Source organism: Aotus nancymaae, unplaced genomic scaffold (genome assembly GCF_030222135.1).
Source record: "Aotus nancymaae isolate 86718 unplaced genomic scaffold, 86718_ANA_hifiasm-v0.15.2.pri h1tg000022l_1, whole genome shotgun sequence".
Taxonomy (NCBI): domain Eukaryota; kingdom Metazoa; phylum Chordata; class Mammalia; order Primates; family Aotidae; genus Aotus; species Aotus nancymaae.
Window position 1 is genome coordinate 40,479,190 of NW_026988435.1, and position 16,716 is coordinate 40,495,905.

The 16,716-nt window shown below is 37.0% G+C and overlaps 1 protein-coding gene across 5 annotated transcripts in view; it reads left to right on the plus strand.

The window, feature by feature from the left end:
- The window catches only part of DYRK1A (dual specificity tyrosine phosphorylation regulated kinase 1A), a 146,141-nt gene that overhangs the window by 87,345 nt on the left and 42,080 nt on the right, over positions 1–16,716 (plus strand). For all 5 annotated transcript variants that reach the window (XM_021669480.2, XM_021669482.2, XM_064380147.1 and 2 more), the window contains one exon: positions 13,851–14,047. In XM_021669480.2, the coding sequence (XP_021525155.1) occupies positions 13,851–14,047 (197 nt within the window). The remainder of the gene's footprint in view (positions 1–13,850; positions 14,048–16,716) is intronic.

Here is a 16,716-nt window from a genome sequence, read left to right on the forward strand (position 1 = left end):
GCCTAAATAGTATTTCATTATTTTTTTGATTTTGAAAAAAAATGAACTAAGTTGAACTCTAACCACCATTTATTAAAATATTTCTTTTAAGCTCCAAACAGAAGCTCCAGATCGTCTTTCAGGCACAACCTTTCCTGTTTCTGGCAGCTCTGTGTGTAACATTTCAAACCCAAGGGAGAGGAGTACTTTGGGTTTACACGGTTGAGGGTGGTGATGAATCCTCTCGTTTCCTGTGTGAGGAGGCTGGCCTGTTTGTTGCCATGCCCCACTGATGCTGGGGCCAAGGCAAGCAAAAGGGGACGCTCAGGTCCTAGCCTAATTCCTGTCTCTGTAGAGCAAGCTGAACTTTCAAAAGTATTTCTTTTTTTACCTGTTTTGTAAATGAATATGCTAAATTTGCATGGTGCAGAGGAATCTGAGCTATAGAGAGCAGGCCGAGGACTGTGGGGCTTCATAAAGGGCATTTTGAGCAGCTGGAGACCTGTGGTTACTCTGTCCAGGCTCTTCCCCTGCTCTCCTTAACTGTCCCATAGATGCTTCTGATCTGGGAGGAAGTGAAAGAAGACCTCATCTCCTGACTGAAAGTGGGAAGTGGCAGTCACTGAATGCGCTTGCTGTGTGTCATTACTGCCTGTCAGGCTGGTAGTTAACGGTTCTGTATGTAGAGGATGGTTTCTAATGCTCTCTGCTATTTGTTAAGCCATAAATAAGGATATACCGTCTGACAAGTACTATAATAGTATGTAGGGCAGCTTTGAAATCAAGACTGTCTTGATAGGCTTAAGTTGTGGTCACTGTCATTTTCCTCCTCTTGAAAGACATTGGACTCTCAGGATCTGGCTTACCATCTTGTTTGATGGACAATCGTTTATTAGCTTGCTTAAAAGAATTAGTTCATCTGTTATAATCACTGTAGTGTCAGTTTGAATGACTGGAGCCATTTTTGTAAAACTTCTGAAATCTTTTATGTATTTATGAAAGTTAAACTTACTGAAGGCCGAATGACTGCAGTGAAATTATGAATCCTTTAATTAAATAAGTGGTTAGCATTTATATAAGCAGTCTAATCAGGACCCCAAATATTTGCTCATTTTCTTTAGGGCTAACCTGGATGCCTGATGGAGTAATCATCACTGTCCTATGTAGATCTTCTAGATTTTTCAAAGTACTTTCTGTCTCACAGTGGTGGCAAATTTTGTTTGTTTATTTAATTATTTAGGGGGCATGTTCTCAGTTGAGCCTGATTAGTTAACTGCTGAATAAATAATGCTATTCTAATACCCTGCTAGGAAGAAATTTATGTAATTGAAATTCTGATTTATATGCAACATTTTTTTTTATTGAGACGTGATACTGCCTGACAGGGCGGCTTCAGCAGCTGTCATCTGATTGTTGTTTCTTGTGTTGTTATCTTGATTCTGCTAGCCTAAAAGCCATTCTTCTCAGTGCCTCTGCAGGGCTGTCCAGTGAATCATCTAAAATTAAACTTCCATCAGAAATGTTTGCTTTTTGTTCCCCCAAAGGACTGGAGTGAGTGGGCTTGAGAATACCTGCATGCAAATTAAATAATAGATATAGATATAGATATAGATATATATAAATATTTGGGAGCATTAGGCCAAGTGCCAGTTAAGTCAGGAAGGATCGTGCAACCATAGTTATGAAGATAAACTTTTTAAATTGGATTTGCTCAAACTTAAACATGTTTGTGAGTATTTTGTGTAAGTGACCGTTATTTTAGTTGCTGTGTTAGACATGCTGCTTTCTTGAGCATGGATTTTTTTTTTCAGTAATAATGTTTCAAAAGATTTTTTTTTTTTGCAGTCATTTAAAATCAATTGTCAATTAATCATACCTAAAATTTAGCAGATTGTATGTTTTATTTATTGCAACATGTTAAGAATTTCTCGTTTCCAGTTGACATTTAAAAATCTAATGGCAGATTGATTTGTCTGTGTTCTTTTTGTATTACTTATCAAATCAGGCAGCAGGTACTTACAGAGCTTCTACTCCTTTAAGTCATGGGGAAGTGGTAGTCAACAAAAGGGGTGGGAGGAGTCTTGTGGCCTTCACATTCTCAGAAACGCGCACTAGGAGGGAGACTTTGGCTTCTAACCCACTATCAGCCACCAGCCTCTAGGCAAAGTTAGAGAACCACTGGTCTTCATTCTTTTTATTAAGTGGTTGGACTTGTCTAAAAAGGTTTAATTTCACCTCCAAACTTTCTCTTGAGACATTGTGTGTCTTTGTTTACCTGTCTTTTGTTTCTAAACTTCCCTACCCTCTTTGCTACATTTAATTAAGGGCTCAAAGACTGCTCAATATCTTGTTTTATAGTAAGTAGGAAAGAATTTTATTAAGATAGGTTTCATTACTGATTATTAATTTAAAATTTATGGGCACTGTTCTCCACATGGAAATTTCATCATTGCCAATAACTTAGTATTTGGTGGTATTATCTGCTTTATTTATTCTTACTATTTAAAATATTTTATAACTTTAGGATATTAGGGAAAATATAAATTGACCCATATTATGTGTTATACTCTGTAGAATATGGTAGTTTGTGGAATTCAGCAGCTATATTGGATTACTATTTTAATCTTTTCTGTGTTCCCAGATGGTATTACCAGAAATAAATTCTTGGCTTCCTATTTCAGCTGTAAGAATTTGGTTTACTTTTTGTAATCGAGAGGGTTAAGGTCCCTTTCAGTGTAGGGTTAAATAAGATTTTCTGTAATCTAGTTGTTGAAGATAGTAGAGTACCTGAAAAATAATATGTGCTTGTTAAATACAGAGCGAATGAAATACACACATCTGCATATTAGTCTCTAGAGTTTCAAGATGATTTCATTTTAAGTTATACATTAGGTTGGTGCAAAAGTAATACATAAGGTTGCCAATAAAATAGCAAAACCACAACTACTTATGCACCAACTGAATACTTACATTTACTTCTCCTGTCCTTTGTGCTGTGATTGTTGTTTTATTTATATGTAATAAACTCCACAATATGTTATTTTTGCTTTGAACAGTCAGTTGGCTTTCAAAAATATTAAGAAAAATGTCTTTTATATGTATGTACATACATATTTACCATTTCTGGTGCTCTTTATTCCATTGCGTGAATCTCAGTTTCTATCTGGAATCATTTTCCGTCTGTGAACATTTTTTGAGGGCAGGTCTGTTGTTGACAAATTCTTTAACTTTCATTGGTCTGAAAGGTATTTTGCCTTCATTTTGAAGGATGTTCTCACTGGATATAGAATTGTAGGTTCAAGGTCTTTTTTCTTTCATCATTTAAAGATGTTTTATTTTCTTCCAGCAGTGTAGATGGTTTCTGATGAGAAATCGATGGTTCCCCTGTATGTGTAAACAGGTTTTTTTCTGTCTTTGGTTGGTTTTACGATTTTTGTCTTTATCATTGGTTTTCAGCAATTTGGTTGAGTTGCCTCAGTGTGATTTTTTTTTGAGTGGCTTTTTCCGTCTTTTGTTTGCTTGTTTTTACTTGTTTCCAATTTGGTTAATTTATATTGCTTTGTTTTTCCATTCACTGATCTTTTCTTCTACAGTGTCTAAACTGCTATTAGGTCCATTCAGTGAGTTTTTCATTTCAGATATTTTGTTTTACATTTTTAGAATTTCCATTTAGTTCCTTTTTATAGATTCTATTTCTCTATTAAGGTTCACTATTCCCTTGTTTTGTCCACGTTTTCCTTTATATTTTAAAACATGTATAATAGTGGTTTTGGTCTGCTAATTTCACTGTCATTTCTGAGTCTTAGATGGATTTTTCCTCTAGAATGCAGGCCACATTTTCTTGCTCCTTGCTATGCCTAGTCAATTGAGCTGGCTATGAACATGAGGAATGCTGGCCTGTGAGTGTCTGCATTTTGTTGTTCTCTTAAAAGTGTTGAGTGTCATCCTGGCAGGCTGTTAATTCACTTGTAGACCATCTTGATCCTTTGAGGGTTGTTTCCGTCTCTGTTAGGACAGGGGCCAGCCTTTACTGTAGGGCCAGATTAGCTCTACCCTAAATATGGATTTTCTGGGGTCTCGGTTGAATGTCTGTTGTGTGTATTGGGCCTTTTCCACTGTAGCTGGTTTGAACACTCAGTGTCTTCCATCCAGTCTTGTGTGAATTCTAGTAGTAGTTCAGTTCGCAGTTCCCTGCATCCTGTAGTAACATGTATTGGCCACTAGAGGGTAATAAGAACTATCAGTTCATTTGTTCTTACTGGATCACTGTTACTAGATAGCCCTTATCATTAGACTTTTTGCATACAGTCATTGGTTGCTTTCACTTTAACGTATATTCATTAAGCACCTTCTGTGGAGCTAGGCACTGCACTGTGCGCTTAGGGTATAAAAATGAGTAAGAACAATTGACTGAGCAATAGCTCTGGCCTATGCTGTAAGACTGTTCTCTGCTTTTGATTCAAGAGCCCCTCATTAAAAAAATACTGCTTTCATCCTTACCCCCCCCATGCAGCTCCCTCCCTCCCTCTGTCGATGATTTCTTCACAGTCTAAATATTCCTGGTGGATTTAGTTCATTCTTTTATTGCACAAATATTGAATGCAGGCCATATGCCAGGCCCTGTTCTTGGTGCTGATGATAAAAATGATGAACAAAGCTTACTCATGGACTTTCACTTACTTGCCCTCTTAATCAGGTGCCTTTATTTCCAGCCATGGTTAGAGGTGCTATTCCTTTAACATTTTGTCTTCATTTTGGATGTGTCTTGTTGCTGGGGACCTTGCGGCTTTTCATTTCTTAGGGGATTCCGTCTCAGAACCTTGACCTCATAAGAGTTTCCACACTTAGATGCTATAGTTTTAATTAAAATTATTTTCATTTACTTTTTGTTCTTTAATATTGCTCTTTGATTTAACTGTTTCTCTTTAAAATCTACTATGAATTAATACTGCCACAGGAATGATCCCCTGTCAGCACATTTATTACAAAGAAATTCCAGTTAGGTAAGTAGTATACATTCAGACCTATGAGTAGAGCTACGTGTGGGTCTTAGAGATAATGGCTGTTGATACTAGTTTTTACTGTTTTGTTTTGTTTTTTTTTCCCCCAGCTTAGGATCTTTTCCCATGCTTTTTGTATTTGCTGTTTCATCTGTGCTTACCGCTGTCATTTTGAATCTTAAATCCCAGTCTTTGAGATCTGTTGTTTATGAAATATTTCTCTGTAGAATCAATGCTGATCCATACTGGTAATACGGTCTCTAGTTATTATAGTTCCTTTCTAGAACATAGTAACTTGACTGAAGTAAGAAAGCTGCTTCATTTTTCTTTTAGTAAAATACTTAACACCACAATTTTTACCAGGTTTACCAAAGTTACAGAAACATGCTGATGGTAAAAATGATCCATACAGTTCAGAAGGATGGAAAGACAGAACTCCACATGCATAATTTTTTCCAACATGCTTTTCATACTGTCTGACAACAATTTAAAATATTTTGGAACTGCACTCCAAATGATTTTAAAGATAGCTTTGAATTAAATATTTTAAGTTCATCATTAAATTATAACATTATCTGATGTTAAAACATGTATTGTGAAACATTTTTTTTTATTTTAAATGGAGTCTTGCTCTGTTGCCCAGGCTGTAGTGCAGTGGCACGATCTTGGCTCATGGCATCCTGTGCTGCGTGGCTTCAAGTGATTCCCCTGCCTCAGCCTCCTGAGTAGCTGGGATTACAGGCGTGAGCCACCACACCCGGCTAATGTTTTTTTGTATTTTAGTAGAAATGGAGTTTCACCATGTTGGCCAGAATGGTCTTGATCTCCTGACCTTGTGATCCGCCCACCTCGGCCTCCCAAAGTGCTGGGATTGCAGGCGTGAGCCAGCGTGCCCAGGCCTGTGAGACATTCTTAAGCCATTTTTTTACTGAGTTAAATAAAGATTATGTAATATGATAAATAGCTGGTTGAACCATATGAAATTGCTGTTTTGTAGGCCAAAGATGGTCAAAAATCTATCAGCATTTTCATATGGTTCAGCATAATTTATATGATCATCCCTGTTATAGGATGAACTGAGTCCCTTTTTTCATTAACATGTGCATTAAAAGGGAAGATAGAAACTTTAGAAAGAGTAGAAACGTGGTAATTTGCTTAATTATAAATCAGGTTAACTAGAAATATGCCTGTTAGTTTCATCCCCTTGGAATCTTATCCTAGGAGAGGAATGAATAAATGGATAACTTAAATACTTTCTGATTTTACAGAGGGAATTAAACTTAGGTTTATTCTGAATTTCATACACAGCATTTGTGCTAAGAAAGGAGACAGTGAGCGTGTGGCAAGCACACCTCGTTTACACGCCATGTTCACCAGCAGCCGCCAGTGCTGGTGGCTTCATCTTTCTTTCCTTTCACTACATAACCCGTAACATCACTAACTCCTTATGACAGATGTTAAAATAAATAGCTAAAAAGCTCCCAGAAGTGAAAAACATAAAGTTTTTTCTTGTTAATTCACATTCAGATCATCCACAGCAAATTCCAAAAAGAACACAAGATTTTTTGTCACCTGGCATATCACCCTTAATGCAAGGGAATGTGTATGTATTCTCTCTAAAAAAAAAATTCAACTCTATAACTAGAAAAGTAAATCTGTTGGGGGGAAAAAGCCCTGTAGTGGATTGTGTAGATAGACTATAGCTTACTTTTGGATTATTCACTACTTGTGTTATTTGGAGAACAGCTTTCTTTTATTAAAGTGACCATTGCTATTCAAAATAATATTGACATCATCTGATGGCTTGTTAGAAATGTTGACTCTTGGCTGGGTGCGGTGACTCATGCTTGTAATCCTAGCACCTTGGGAGACCGAGGTGGGCAGATCACCTGAGGTCAGGAGTTCAAGACCAGCCTGGCCAACATGATGAAACCTTGTCTCTACTAAAAATACAAAAATTAGCTGGGCATGGTGGTGGGTGCCTATAATCCCAGCTAGGTAGGAGGCTGAGGCAGGAGAATGGCTTGAACCCGGTAGGCAAAGGTTGCAGTGAGCCAGGATTGTGCCACTGCCCTCCATCCTGGGTGACAGAGCGAGACTCTGTCTCAAAATAAATAAATAAATAAATAAATAAAATAAATGTTGACTCAAGCCCTACTGAATCAGAACCCTTCATTTTTAACAAGATTCAAAAACAATTTGCAAGCACATTAAAGTCTGAGAAGTGCTGTTATAGCTTATGAATGGCATTGTCACCTCCTCAAGACTGCTGATGTAGCCCCTAAGTGTTCGTTGAATTTAATGCATGTAATTCACTGAATCTAGATTCAAAAAATGAAACAGGTATTTCCAGAGGTAGTGATAACAGTAACAATCAAGGAATTACCTGTTTCTTTCTAATTCTTTCATAGCTATCTGGATATCACAGAATTACCTATCCGTCCTTCCAAATGCATCCTTCAGTCTGATTCTGTGTATACTGGATGGTCATTTGGATGTCTTGTGAATGCAGTAGGTAAACACACAAATATGTGTATGGATGAGAGAGCAACAGAATTCAAATACAAATGAACAATAGTAGTTTTGGAAGAGAGTTTAGGAAGCAGATTTTGATTAGTCAATGATGCATAATCTATTGTAATATTATAACATATAAGGTAACTAAAAAAAAAAATGGGGAAGTGATATAAAAAATTCCAGCAAAAGGTAAGAAAGGAATAGGAACATCAAACAGTTGGAACAAATAGGTTGTTAGTGTTCATATGTAAATACAGCTCAACCACATACTGTTTACAAGAGATAAACCTAAAATATAAGGAAACAGAAGAAGAAGAAGGTAAAAAGATGGACAAAAGACATACCATGCAAAAATTGATGCAAAGAAGGCTTGGTGTAGTCAGGCTGATGTCACATAAAGCAAAAAGCTTTACTGGAAATAAAGAGGGCAGTTTATGCTGATAAAAGGTATTATTCATCAGGAAGGTATAACCCTAAATTTGTACTATCTAGTAACACTTAAGGAGATTTTTAATACATTATTTTCGGTAACTGACCGAACAAGATGAGACCAGAAATTCTAAAAAAATACATATATAAGATAGCATACTTAATAAAATTAATAAGCCTTTGATGAGGCTGATCACGAAGAAAGAGAACACCTCATTAACCAATGTTGAGGTGAAGGGGATATCACAAAAGCTTATGAACTTGATGTGAGTGCATTTGAAATTTAGATGAAGTTAGACATACTATTAGTACAACTTAACAGAACAGACACAGCAGGAAATAGAAAATCTGAATAGTCCTGTTAAACTTGATCCTTAATGGAAAGAGCTACCCACTAGTTTTGAAGTTTTTGGGATTCACAAAAGAAAACAGAAAAAACAAACTACCCACAAGCAAAACTGCTTCAGAAGATTTGACCAGTGAATTTACCATATGCACACATAAAATCGTTATCAAATTGCATTCTAGAAATGGAAAAGATTTTTATTTTTACAGGGTCTTGCCCTGGGCTGGAGTGCAGTGGTGCAGTCATGGCTTACTGCACCCTCCACCTCCTGGGCTTAAGTGATCCTCCCACCTCAGCCTCCTGAGTAATGGGGACCATAGGCATGTGCCACCACACCCTGCTAATATTTTAATTTTTTGTAGAGATGGGTCTCACTATGTTGTGTAGGCTGGTCTTGAATTCCTGGGCTCAAGTGATTTTCCCACCTTGGCCTCCCAGAGTGCTGGGATTACAAGTGGGAACCACCACACTTGACCCAGGAAAATTCGTTTAACTTTTCAAAAATCAATCGATGTCATTCACCACATTAACAGAGTAAATCAGAAAAGTCATCTTGTTTAAATAGATACAGAAAAAGCATTTAATAAAAATCAGCATCTATTCATGAGGAAAAGGTCTTAGAAAACTACCAGTAGAAGGATACTTTGTTAATCTAGTAATGGTATCTGTTAAAAAACTGCAGCAACCGTAATCCTGGAGAAATGTTGAAAACTGTCTTTCCAAGAAAGCTGTATTTCCAAGATTGAGAATATAAGACAGTAGTGTCTGTTATCTCCTTTTTTAAATCATCACTGTACTAAAGGTCCCAGCAAGTAGAATAAGGCAAGGGAAAGAATAAGGATTGGGAAGGAAAAATAAAATTGTTCAGATGCTCAGTAGCCACCTGTGGCTATTTGCTACATTACTGATGCAGGTAAATCCATTATTGCAGAAAATTGTATTGGGCACCACTATGCTGTAGAGACCAATGCAATTTCAACATCCCAATGTGGGTTTGTTTTGGTGGATTTGATGGGCTGTATGTGAAACTCATATGGAATAGCCAGACATACTTTATTTCTTTTTTTTTTTTTTAAGAGGTGAGGTCTCTGTCACCTAGGTTGGAATATGTACAATGGCACAATCATAGCTCACTGCAGCCTTGAACTCTTGAGCTCAGGCTATCCTCCTACCCCAGCCACCTGAGTAACTGGAACTAGAGGTGTGGGTTACCATGCCTGACTTACTTATTTTTTTCTTGTAGAGATGGGGTGTTGTGTTGCCCAGGCTGGTCTCAGACCCCTGGGCTCAAGTTATTTCCCGCCTCAGCCTCCCAAAGTTCTGGGATCACAGGCCTGAGCCACTGAGCCTTGCCTGCCAAAATGTTCTTGAAGAACAGAATTTCCTATTGGATATTAAAAATTTTAAAGCTCTTGTAATTTAGGTAATGTCCAGTTATTGAACAGAGATCTAGGTAAGTTTCTATCCAGTAGAACAGAATAGGGAGTCCAAAACTAGATCCAAGCATAAAGGGGAAAGTGATTTATGATAAAGGTGGGGTTACAGAGCAATGAATTGGTTCAGGATCAATTGGGAGTTCGTTTGGGGGGAAAATGAAACTTGATCCTATTTTACACACAGAAATCAAATGCAAATGGATTGTGTACTCAGATGTGTAAGATTAAGCTCAGTGTTTAGAAGGTAATAGATTTTTTCATGACTTTGATATAAGGAAAACTTTCTTAGATTCCAAAGATACAGTGCTAATTATAAAGCAAAAATTGATAAAAATTAAGACCTTGTATTCATCAAATTATACCATTAAGAGAGTGGCAAGGCAAGCTGCCTATAACCAATAAGGGGCTTGCTCATATTCAGAATATATTTTTAAAAATCCTAGAAATAGGTAAGAAATGGGCTTGCAACTGAGAGAAAAAATAGAAAAGCAACCTGAAAGCACATTTCACAAAGTGATGTATAAATTAAATCCACACTAGAGTACCACAGCACAAATACACTTGGCCTAATGGCTGAAATTAGACTGATGATTCCATGCCGTAATGAAGGAGTAGAGCATGAGAATTTTCATAAACTGCTAGTGGGAAAATGGATTGATTAGAACAAAAAAAAGCCTGGAAGAACAACAGGCCAGCATCTCTGTATATACCAAATGATGTGTAACAATAATCTTACAAGTGGCAGTGTTCATAATAGCCCCAAACTGGAAATAATCCAGTTGTCAGTCACTAGTGGAATGCATAAATAAATTATCCCATATAATAAATACCCATATATTGGGATATTGTAAAGCAGTGGTAATGGACAAACTACAGTTTATAGGCACAAGATGGAGTAAAAATTCCTGTGTTACATTAGTCTGTTCTCTCCCTGCAATGAAAAAATACCGAAGACCGGGTAACTTATAAATTATAAATAAAGGTAGTGTCCAGTTCTTGAACTTTATGAAGAAAAGAGTTTTAAATGGCTCATATTTCTCCAGGATGTACGGGAAGCATAAAAGCCTTTGGGGAGGCCTCAGGAAAACTTTAGATCATGACAGAAGGTTTTGGAGAAGCAGGCACATCTTACCTGGCCTGCAAAGTCAGGCAAAGGGGTGAGGTCCAGCACAGTTTTAAACAGCCATTTCTCCTGAGAACTCTTACCATGAGAATGGCACTAAGGGGGATGGTGCTAAACCATTAGAAACCACCCTCATAATCCAATCACCTCCCACCAGGCCCCTCCTTCAACGTGGGGGATTACAATTAGATGTAAGATTTGGGCAGGGACACAGATCCACACTGTATCACATGCTTACATAAAATAAAAGCAAATCTGCGTTTCCAGGTCAGGATAATGGTAACTTTAAGGAAGAGGAAGGAGCTGTTGGTTAGAAAGGGTCATAGAATGGTGTGATGGTTTTGTGACACAGATTGATTTTATGATGGTAGTTTAAGCTTTATGCTAATAGTTTTTGTAGTCTTTTCTACAATATTGCATTAAATAAGTTTAAACATAGTACATAACAGTGACATGGATAATAAAAACAGAAACATTTTTATAAAAGGTGCTTGCTGTGTGTCACAGGTTTCATTCTGTGTGCCTATTGGTGGTATCTCATTTAAACCTCATAACAAGGACTAGGGTTGGTGTAGTAATTAGGGAAACCAAGGCTTTGAATAGTTAAGAAATTTGCCAGTCACAGCCTTAGTCTTTTACTGTTTATAAGAACTTTTTATATATTAAGGACCTCAATTCTTTTTATTTATATCCCTTCGCTTTTTTTTTTTTTTTTTTTTTTTAAGATGGGATTTTGCTCTGTCTCCCAGGATGGAGTACAGTGGTGCAATCTCAGCTCACTTCAACCTCTGCCTCCTTGGTTCAAGTGATTCTCCTGCCTCAGGCTCCTGAGTAGCTGGGACTACAGGCGCCTGCCACTGCACCCAGCTAATTTTTGTATTTTTTTTCTTTTTTTTAGTGGAGGCGGGGTTTTACCATGTTGGTCAGGCTGGTCTCAAACTTCTGACCTCAGGTGATAAACCTGCCTCAGCCTCCCAAAGTGCTGTGAGCCACCATGCCGGGCCTTTTTCTTTTTAATGTATAGATTTAAAAGCCCTCATTCCCCTCATTATTTGAATTTAGCTTTTTAATTTTTTTGCTTTTACAAACAATATAAGAATAAACATGCTTGGCATCTTTGTGTACGTTATTGATTATTGCCGTAATAAATTTCTAGACGTTCTTTTAAAAAGTGAACAAGGTGGTTTTACATAATTGAATGAATGTGTTTTTGACTATGAATGATAAAATGTTTAGAAAAGTTAGCCATCTTTCACCACAGTTACACTATCCTTTTACTTATTTAATAAATATTACTCACGTAGATTGGGTCAATCAAGGACCTCGCTGTAATGGAGAAAGAGAGAGAAGAGAAAGTAAAGTGTAAAAGCCGTGCTGGGGCAGTTGACATTCTGGCTTCAGCTGGGGTGGAGGACTTGAGATTTTTATTTTGGAAATGTCACTTTAGCCGTTTTATTGAGTAGATACAGAATTGCAAATAGAATAAAGACAGAACGAGCTATTAGGAATCTGTTTTGGTAATCTTAAGTGACATATGTGATGATGTAGATGAAGAGGTTGTGTTTGAGTGTTCTGTTAGGAGATAGAATGGGCATGACGGGACAGCTATGGGGGACAAACTCTAACATGAGTTCCAGAGTGTTGATTCTGGTTGACTGGGTCGAAAATGGTGTCATTCCCTGTGGAGGAAAGTAGGGTGGAACTTATGTTCGGGGAGCTTTGTTCTCTTCGTTTTACAGAGTCTTTGCCATATTCAGGTAGAGACGGTATGCGCCACAAGATGGGCACTGGCCCCATCAACCTTTACTGCACATTGACTGTGCATTACTCTACAGTAGTTGCACATAACATTGGGTCATTTATTAATTGCTAGAGCTGTTCTGAGTATGTTGCATGTATTAAAGCATTTAACCTTCATAACAACCTTTTCAGGTAGACATTATTATTATTATCAGGATCTTAGGTATGCAAAGCCATACAGCTGGGCAGCAGTAGAGCTGAGGTCTCCAACCCCAGCAGCCTGGCTGAGAGTCTGTGCTCTTCACTGTTTACCACCATTATTGTGTGTCTTGAAAATGGTAGAAGTCAGAAGTATTTTTGTACTGAGCAGTATGGTCTGTTGTATTGTAACTGTTAGCTGGTTCATTCAGGAGGACAGGCACAAGTCTAGTCTTATTGACCTGGGTTTTAGGCTTTAGTCTGTCATTACAAATTTGGCCGAATTTAAGGAGAATCTTTTTTAAAATCCTTTTCTTAAGGAATTACAATTTATTAGATACCAAAACTTGTGTGGACCAAAGTGTTAATTTTTCATTTCTGCCATTGATATCACTATCACGATTCATCCTACCTGTGGGATAATTATTGGCTGTTCTTTCTTTGTGGTGAGCTTGCCAGGTCTAGATTGTCTTAGGACTGATTGAAAGGTGCAGAGGAATCCAACAACCTCGGGTTGAGAAGTTTAGTTCTGTGTTGTATGTTTGTTTGCCAATTTTTATACCCAGCCTTTGATTACCTGTGTCTGTGGAGAACATCATGAGATTTCACCTGGTTTGGGGGATGCTGGCGATATTGTTTGACATAAACTTGGCAGCAGATGCAAAACACCATCTCAGTAGTGCTCCTTTGAGTTGGTTTGTGAGGAGCTGGTCCATTGGAGAACCAATTATTGGTCCCTCAATAATTCAGAGAGTACTTATATTATAACTTATATTATGGTTCTTAATTGATGAAAATCTCATAGGTGAAAATAAATCTTAAAGGTTGTTGCTGTTGGCTTTTACAAAAAGATTTTCTGAAGATTTTCTCAATATAGGTTTATATGCATTTTAATCACTATGGATCTTTTATGCCATTTAAAACATAACTGTTGTGTTGAGTAACATATATCTGTTTGTAGTTAGAAAGGTTTTTAATAGCGAATATCCTGAAGTTCTTATTTAAAGAGCCATTAGATATGTTAAATGGTACAAATATTAGGATATCAATACTTCCTTTAAACCTCGCTTATCTTCTTGTAGGAGGAGAGACTTCAGCATGCAAACCTTCATCTGTTCGGCTTGCACCGTCATTTTCATTCCATGCTGCTGGCCTTCAGATGGCTGGACAGATGCCCCATTCACATCAGTACAGTGACCGTCGCCAGCCAAACATAAGTGACCAACAGGTTTCTGCCTTATCATATTCTGACCAGATTCAGCAACCTCTAACTAACCAGGTAAGTTAATGGAGTATCAGAAATGACTATTGGAATGGCAGTTTATTCCTTAAAAATGTTCGAATACTAAGTAGACAAAGTGCTTTAATGGTTTTCAGTTTTACACAACGTGGGATTATGGGTTGAGAAAACATGACCTTAAGTTTGCGTTAATTTTTTTTTTTTTTTTTAATTTTTACTTGTATTTCACTTAAAACAACATTCATAAAATAACCACAGTCTCTCATTCTGTAAGAGAGAGGGGGAAAGTTATTTCTGAGCAATATTATAGGAACTTGAAGAAAAAGCTTATTTTTATGGAAAGGTGGCTAAGTTAAAAAACAAAAGTTAAGGAAAGCAGGTCAGATTCCATTACAGCAAACTTACAGAACCAACTTTGTGCTATTTTAAACTACCTTTCTACATATTTGTAACAATAAATACAAAACTCCTTAAAATTCAAAAGAGATGCAAATTAACCATGCTATTTATTCTAATATTCAGACAGGCTATTCACCATTTTTCTATGAAGTAAATAGAATAAATGTTGAACTCTTTTGGTACACACACACATACATATTTACGTATGTATGTATTTTTAATATCTTTCTGAATTAACTGTACCATCTACACATTGATTTTTGGTTTGGGGAGATGTACTTGCTATAGTTGTGAGATAAAGTGTCTTGCCCCACTGATACTTGATGTATGATGAGCACTGAAAATGGCTGCTTTTCCATGGACTTAGAAATTTGGTTTGCCATTCTTTCGTTTAGGTCTTGTATTATATCATGTGAGGATAAAAGAGTTGGGAAATTTGAAAGTATTTCTTTTCCTGGATTATTTGAAGGAATTGTGTTTTCTCTAATTCAGTTATGTGTATGGTTTGAATGAACACTTAGCAACAGCCACATATCATCATGATTAAAGGATGTCTTATATAAAATTTTGATAGGTTGGCATAATGTTTATAAAATATATAACGTGTTAATAACGTTCACAGTTAAATAGTTACACTAAGATGAATTTTGGCGGGACCTAATATTTTCTTTTATGCAGTGAATTGATTGAGTTTAGTTGTGTGTTTGAGAATTGGGACAGTTGTTCAGAATGTCCAAGTTTGGAAAGTGTTTGTTTACCAGAAGAAAACTCTCTGGAAATCTAATGTGTAATAATAACACAATGATCCGTTTGCACTTTGAGGAAAACAGGTCGATTCAGATGAATTTTCCCACTTGTCAAAAGCAGCCTGTTAGGCCGAGTGCTATTTCTAATGTGTTTCACAGCTGAAAGGACTGCGCTCCCATTTGTGACTTTTCCATGTGTGTGAGCAGGAGGCTGTGGGTCCAGCCCAGGCTTCCTTCTTCCTAGATACAGTGCTCTTTCAAGTCTAACCTCTGACATCTGCAGAGGGCTAGGAAAACTTCCAGTCCTTTAAAGTCATTTTTATGGTTATATTATTTCAGTAAATAATTTAATGAGCAAAGTACCTATTTTTACATGCAACTAACGTGTATTTGGATCATATAAAATAAGAGATATTTAACTTACTATTTCTGTTAAAAGCTATGAAATGCTTTTAAAGATTTATGTAATGTAAAAAGACTATCTTTAAAGTAGTAATACTCAGGCAAATATTTCTGCCAAAATCCAAACATTTCTGGGCCTAATAAGGGAGTCATATTAGAGGATGCCTTTCCTGTAACTAAAGTGTGAGCTGTGTATGAAGTGGCGTGGCCTAGTCATAGGGCCTGGCTTCAAGTTCTCAGTTGGCTCATGATCCGGTTGTAGGACTTGAGTCAGGTCATTTGGACCCTTCGTATCTGTTTCTTGGGTGTAAAATTGAGACCTCTGACTAGACTGCCCCCCACACGAAGTAACTTCTAGTTATAAACTTCTGTAATTTCATTATTTAATTTCCATTGTTTCTTGTTAATCATTCTATCAGATGTCTCTTAAAAGAGAAATAGAGCAAAAGTAGGTGTAGAAGAGAATGACTGATGTTTGGAATGCTGAGTCTTTGGGCTATTCTAGTTTTCACAGTAACTTTCATAGTTCTTAAATTCTCTTGGTACCCTGGATAGGTGTTATAGATGCTGTTCAGCTTTATTAATGCTCTCAAAATAAGAAAGGCAGAATACAGTGTTTCTGATTCTTCATTATATATGAAAACATGAAGTAAGTATAAATAAAAGGAAATCGTTATTGTAATGGAAAACAGTTTATGAAAGGAATCCTAGAGCTTATATTAAAGAATTTTTTCAGGAAAAAGGTTAATTATTGTTTTAGCTCTATAATTGATCAAAGCAGGTTTGTAATCTGTGTGAAGTAAAAGGAACAAGGGATGTGAGCTTCGAGGGCGTGCTGTTTCTGGCTCCCCAGGTCAGATAGCTGAGGCAGCAGGTGGAGGTCACATCAACTTCCCTTTTATTGGGTTACTCCCTTTGCAAAAGGGGTCATTCCTGCAGCTTGGTGAACTCCTGGGTCCTCTGAACACCATGGACTTACTTTTTGCTGTAGAAGGTAGAAGAGAGCTTGGTCTGTTACTCTACATTCTTTTGCCATTGTGACTAGCAGAAGCAGGAAGTAGAGAAAATGTCAGATGCTTAGGGCTGGCCTTGAGTCTTATTATAGATGTGTAAGTGGGTATTTGGAAAAGCTGTTTTCTGTTTCTGGATATGTACTAATGG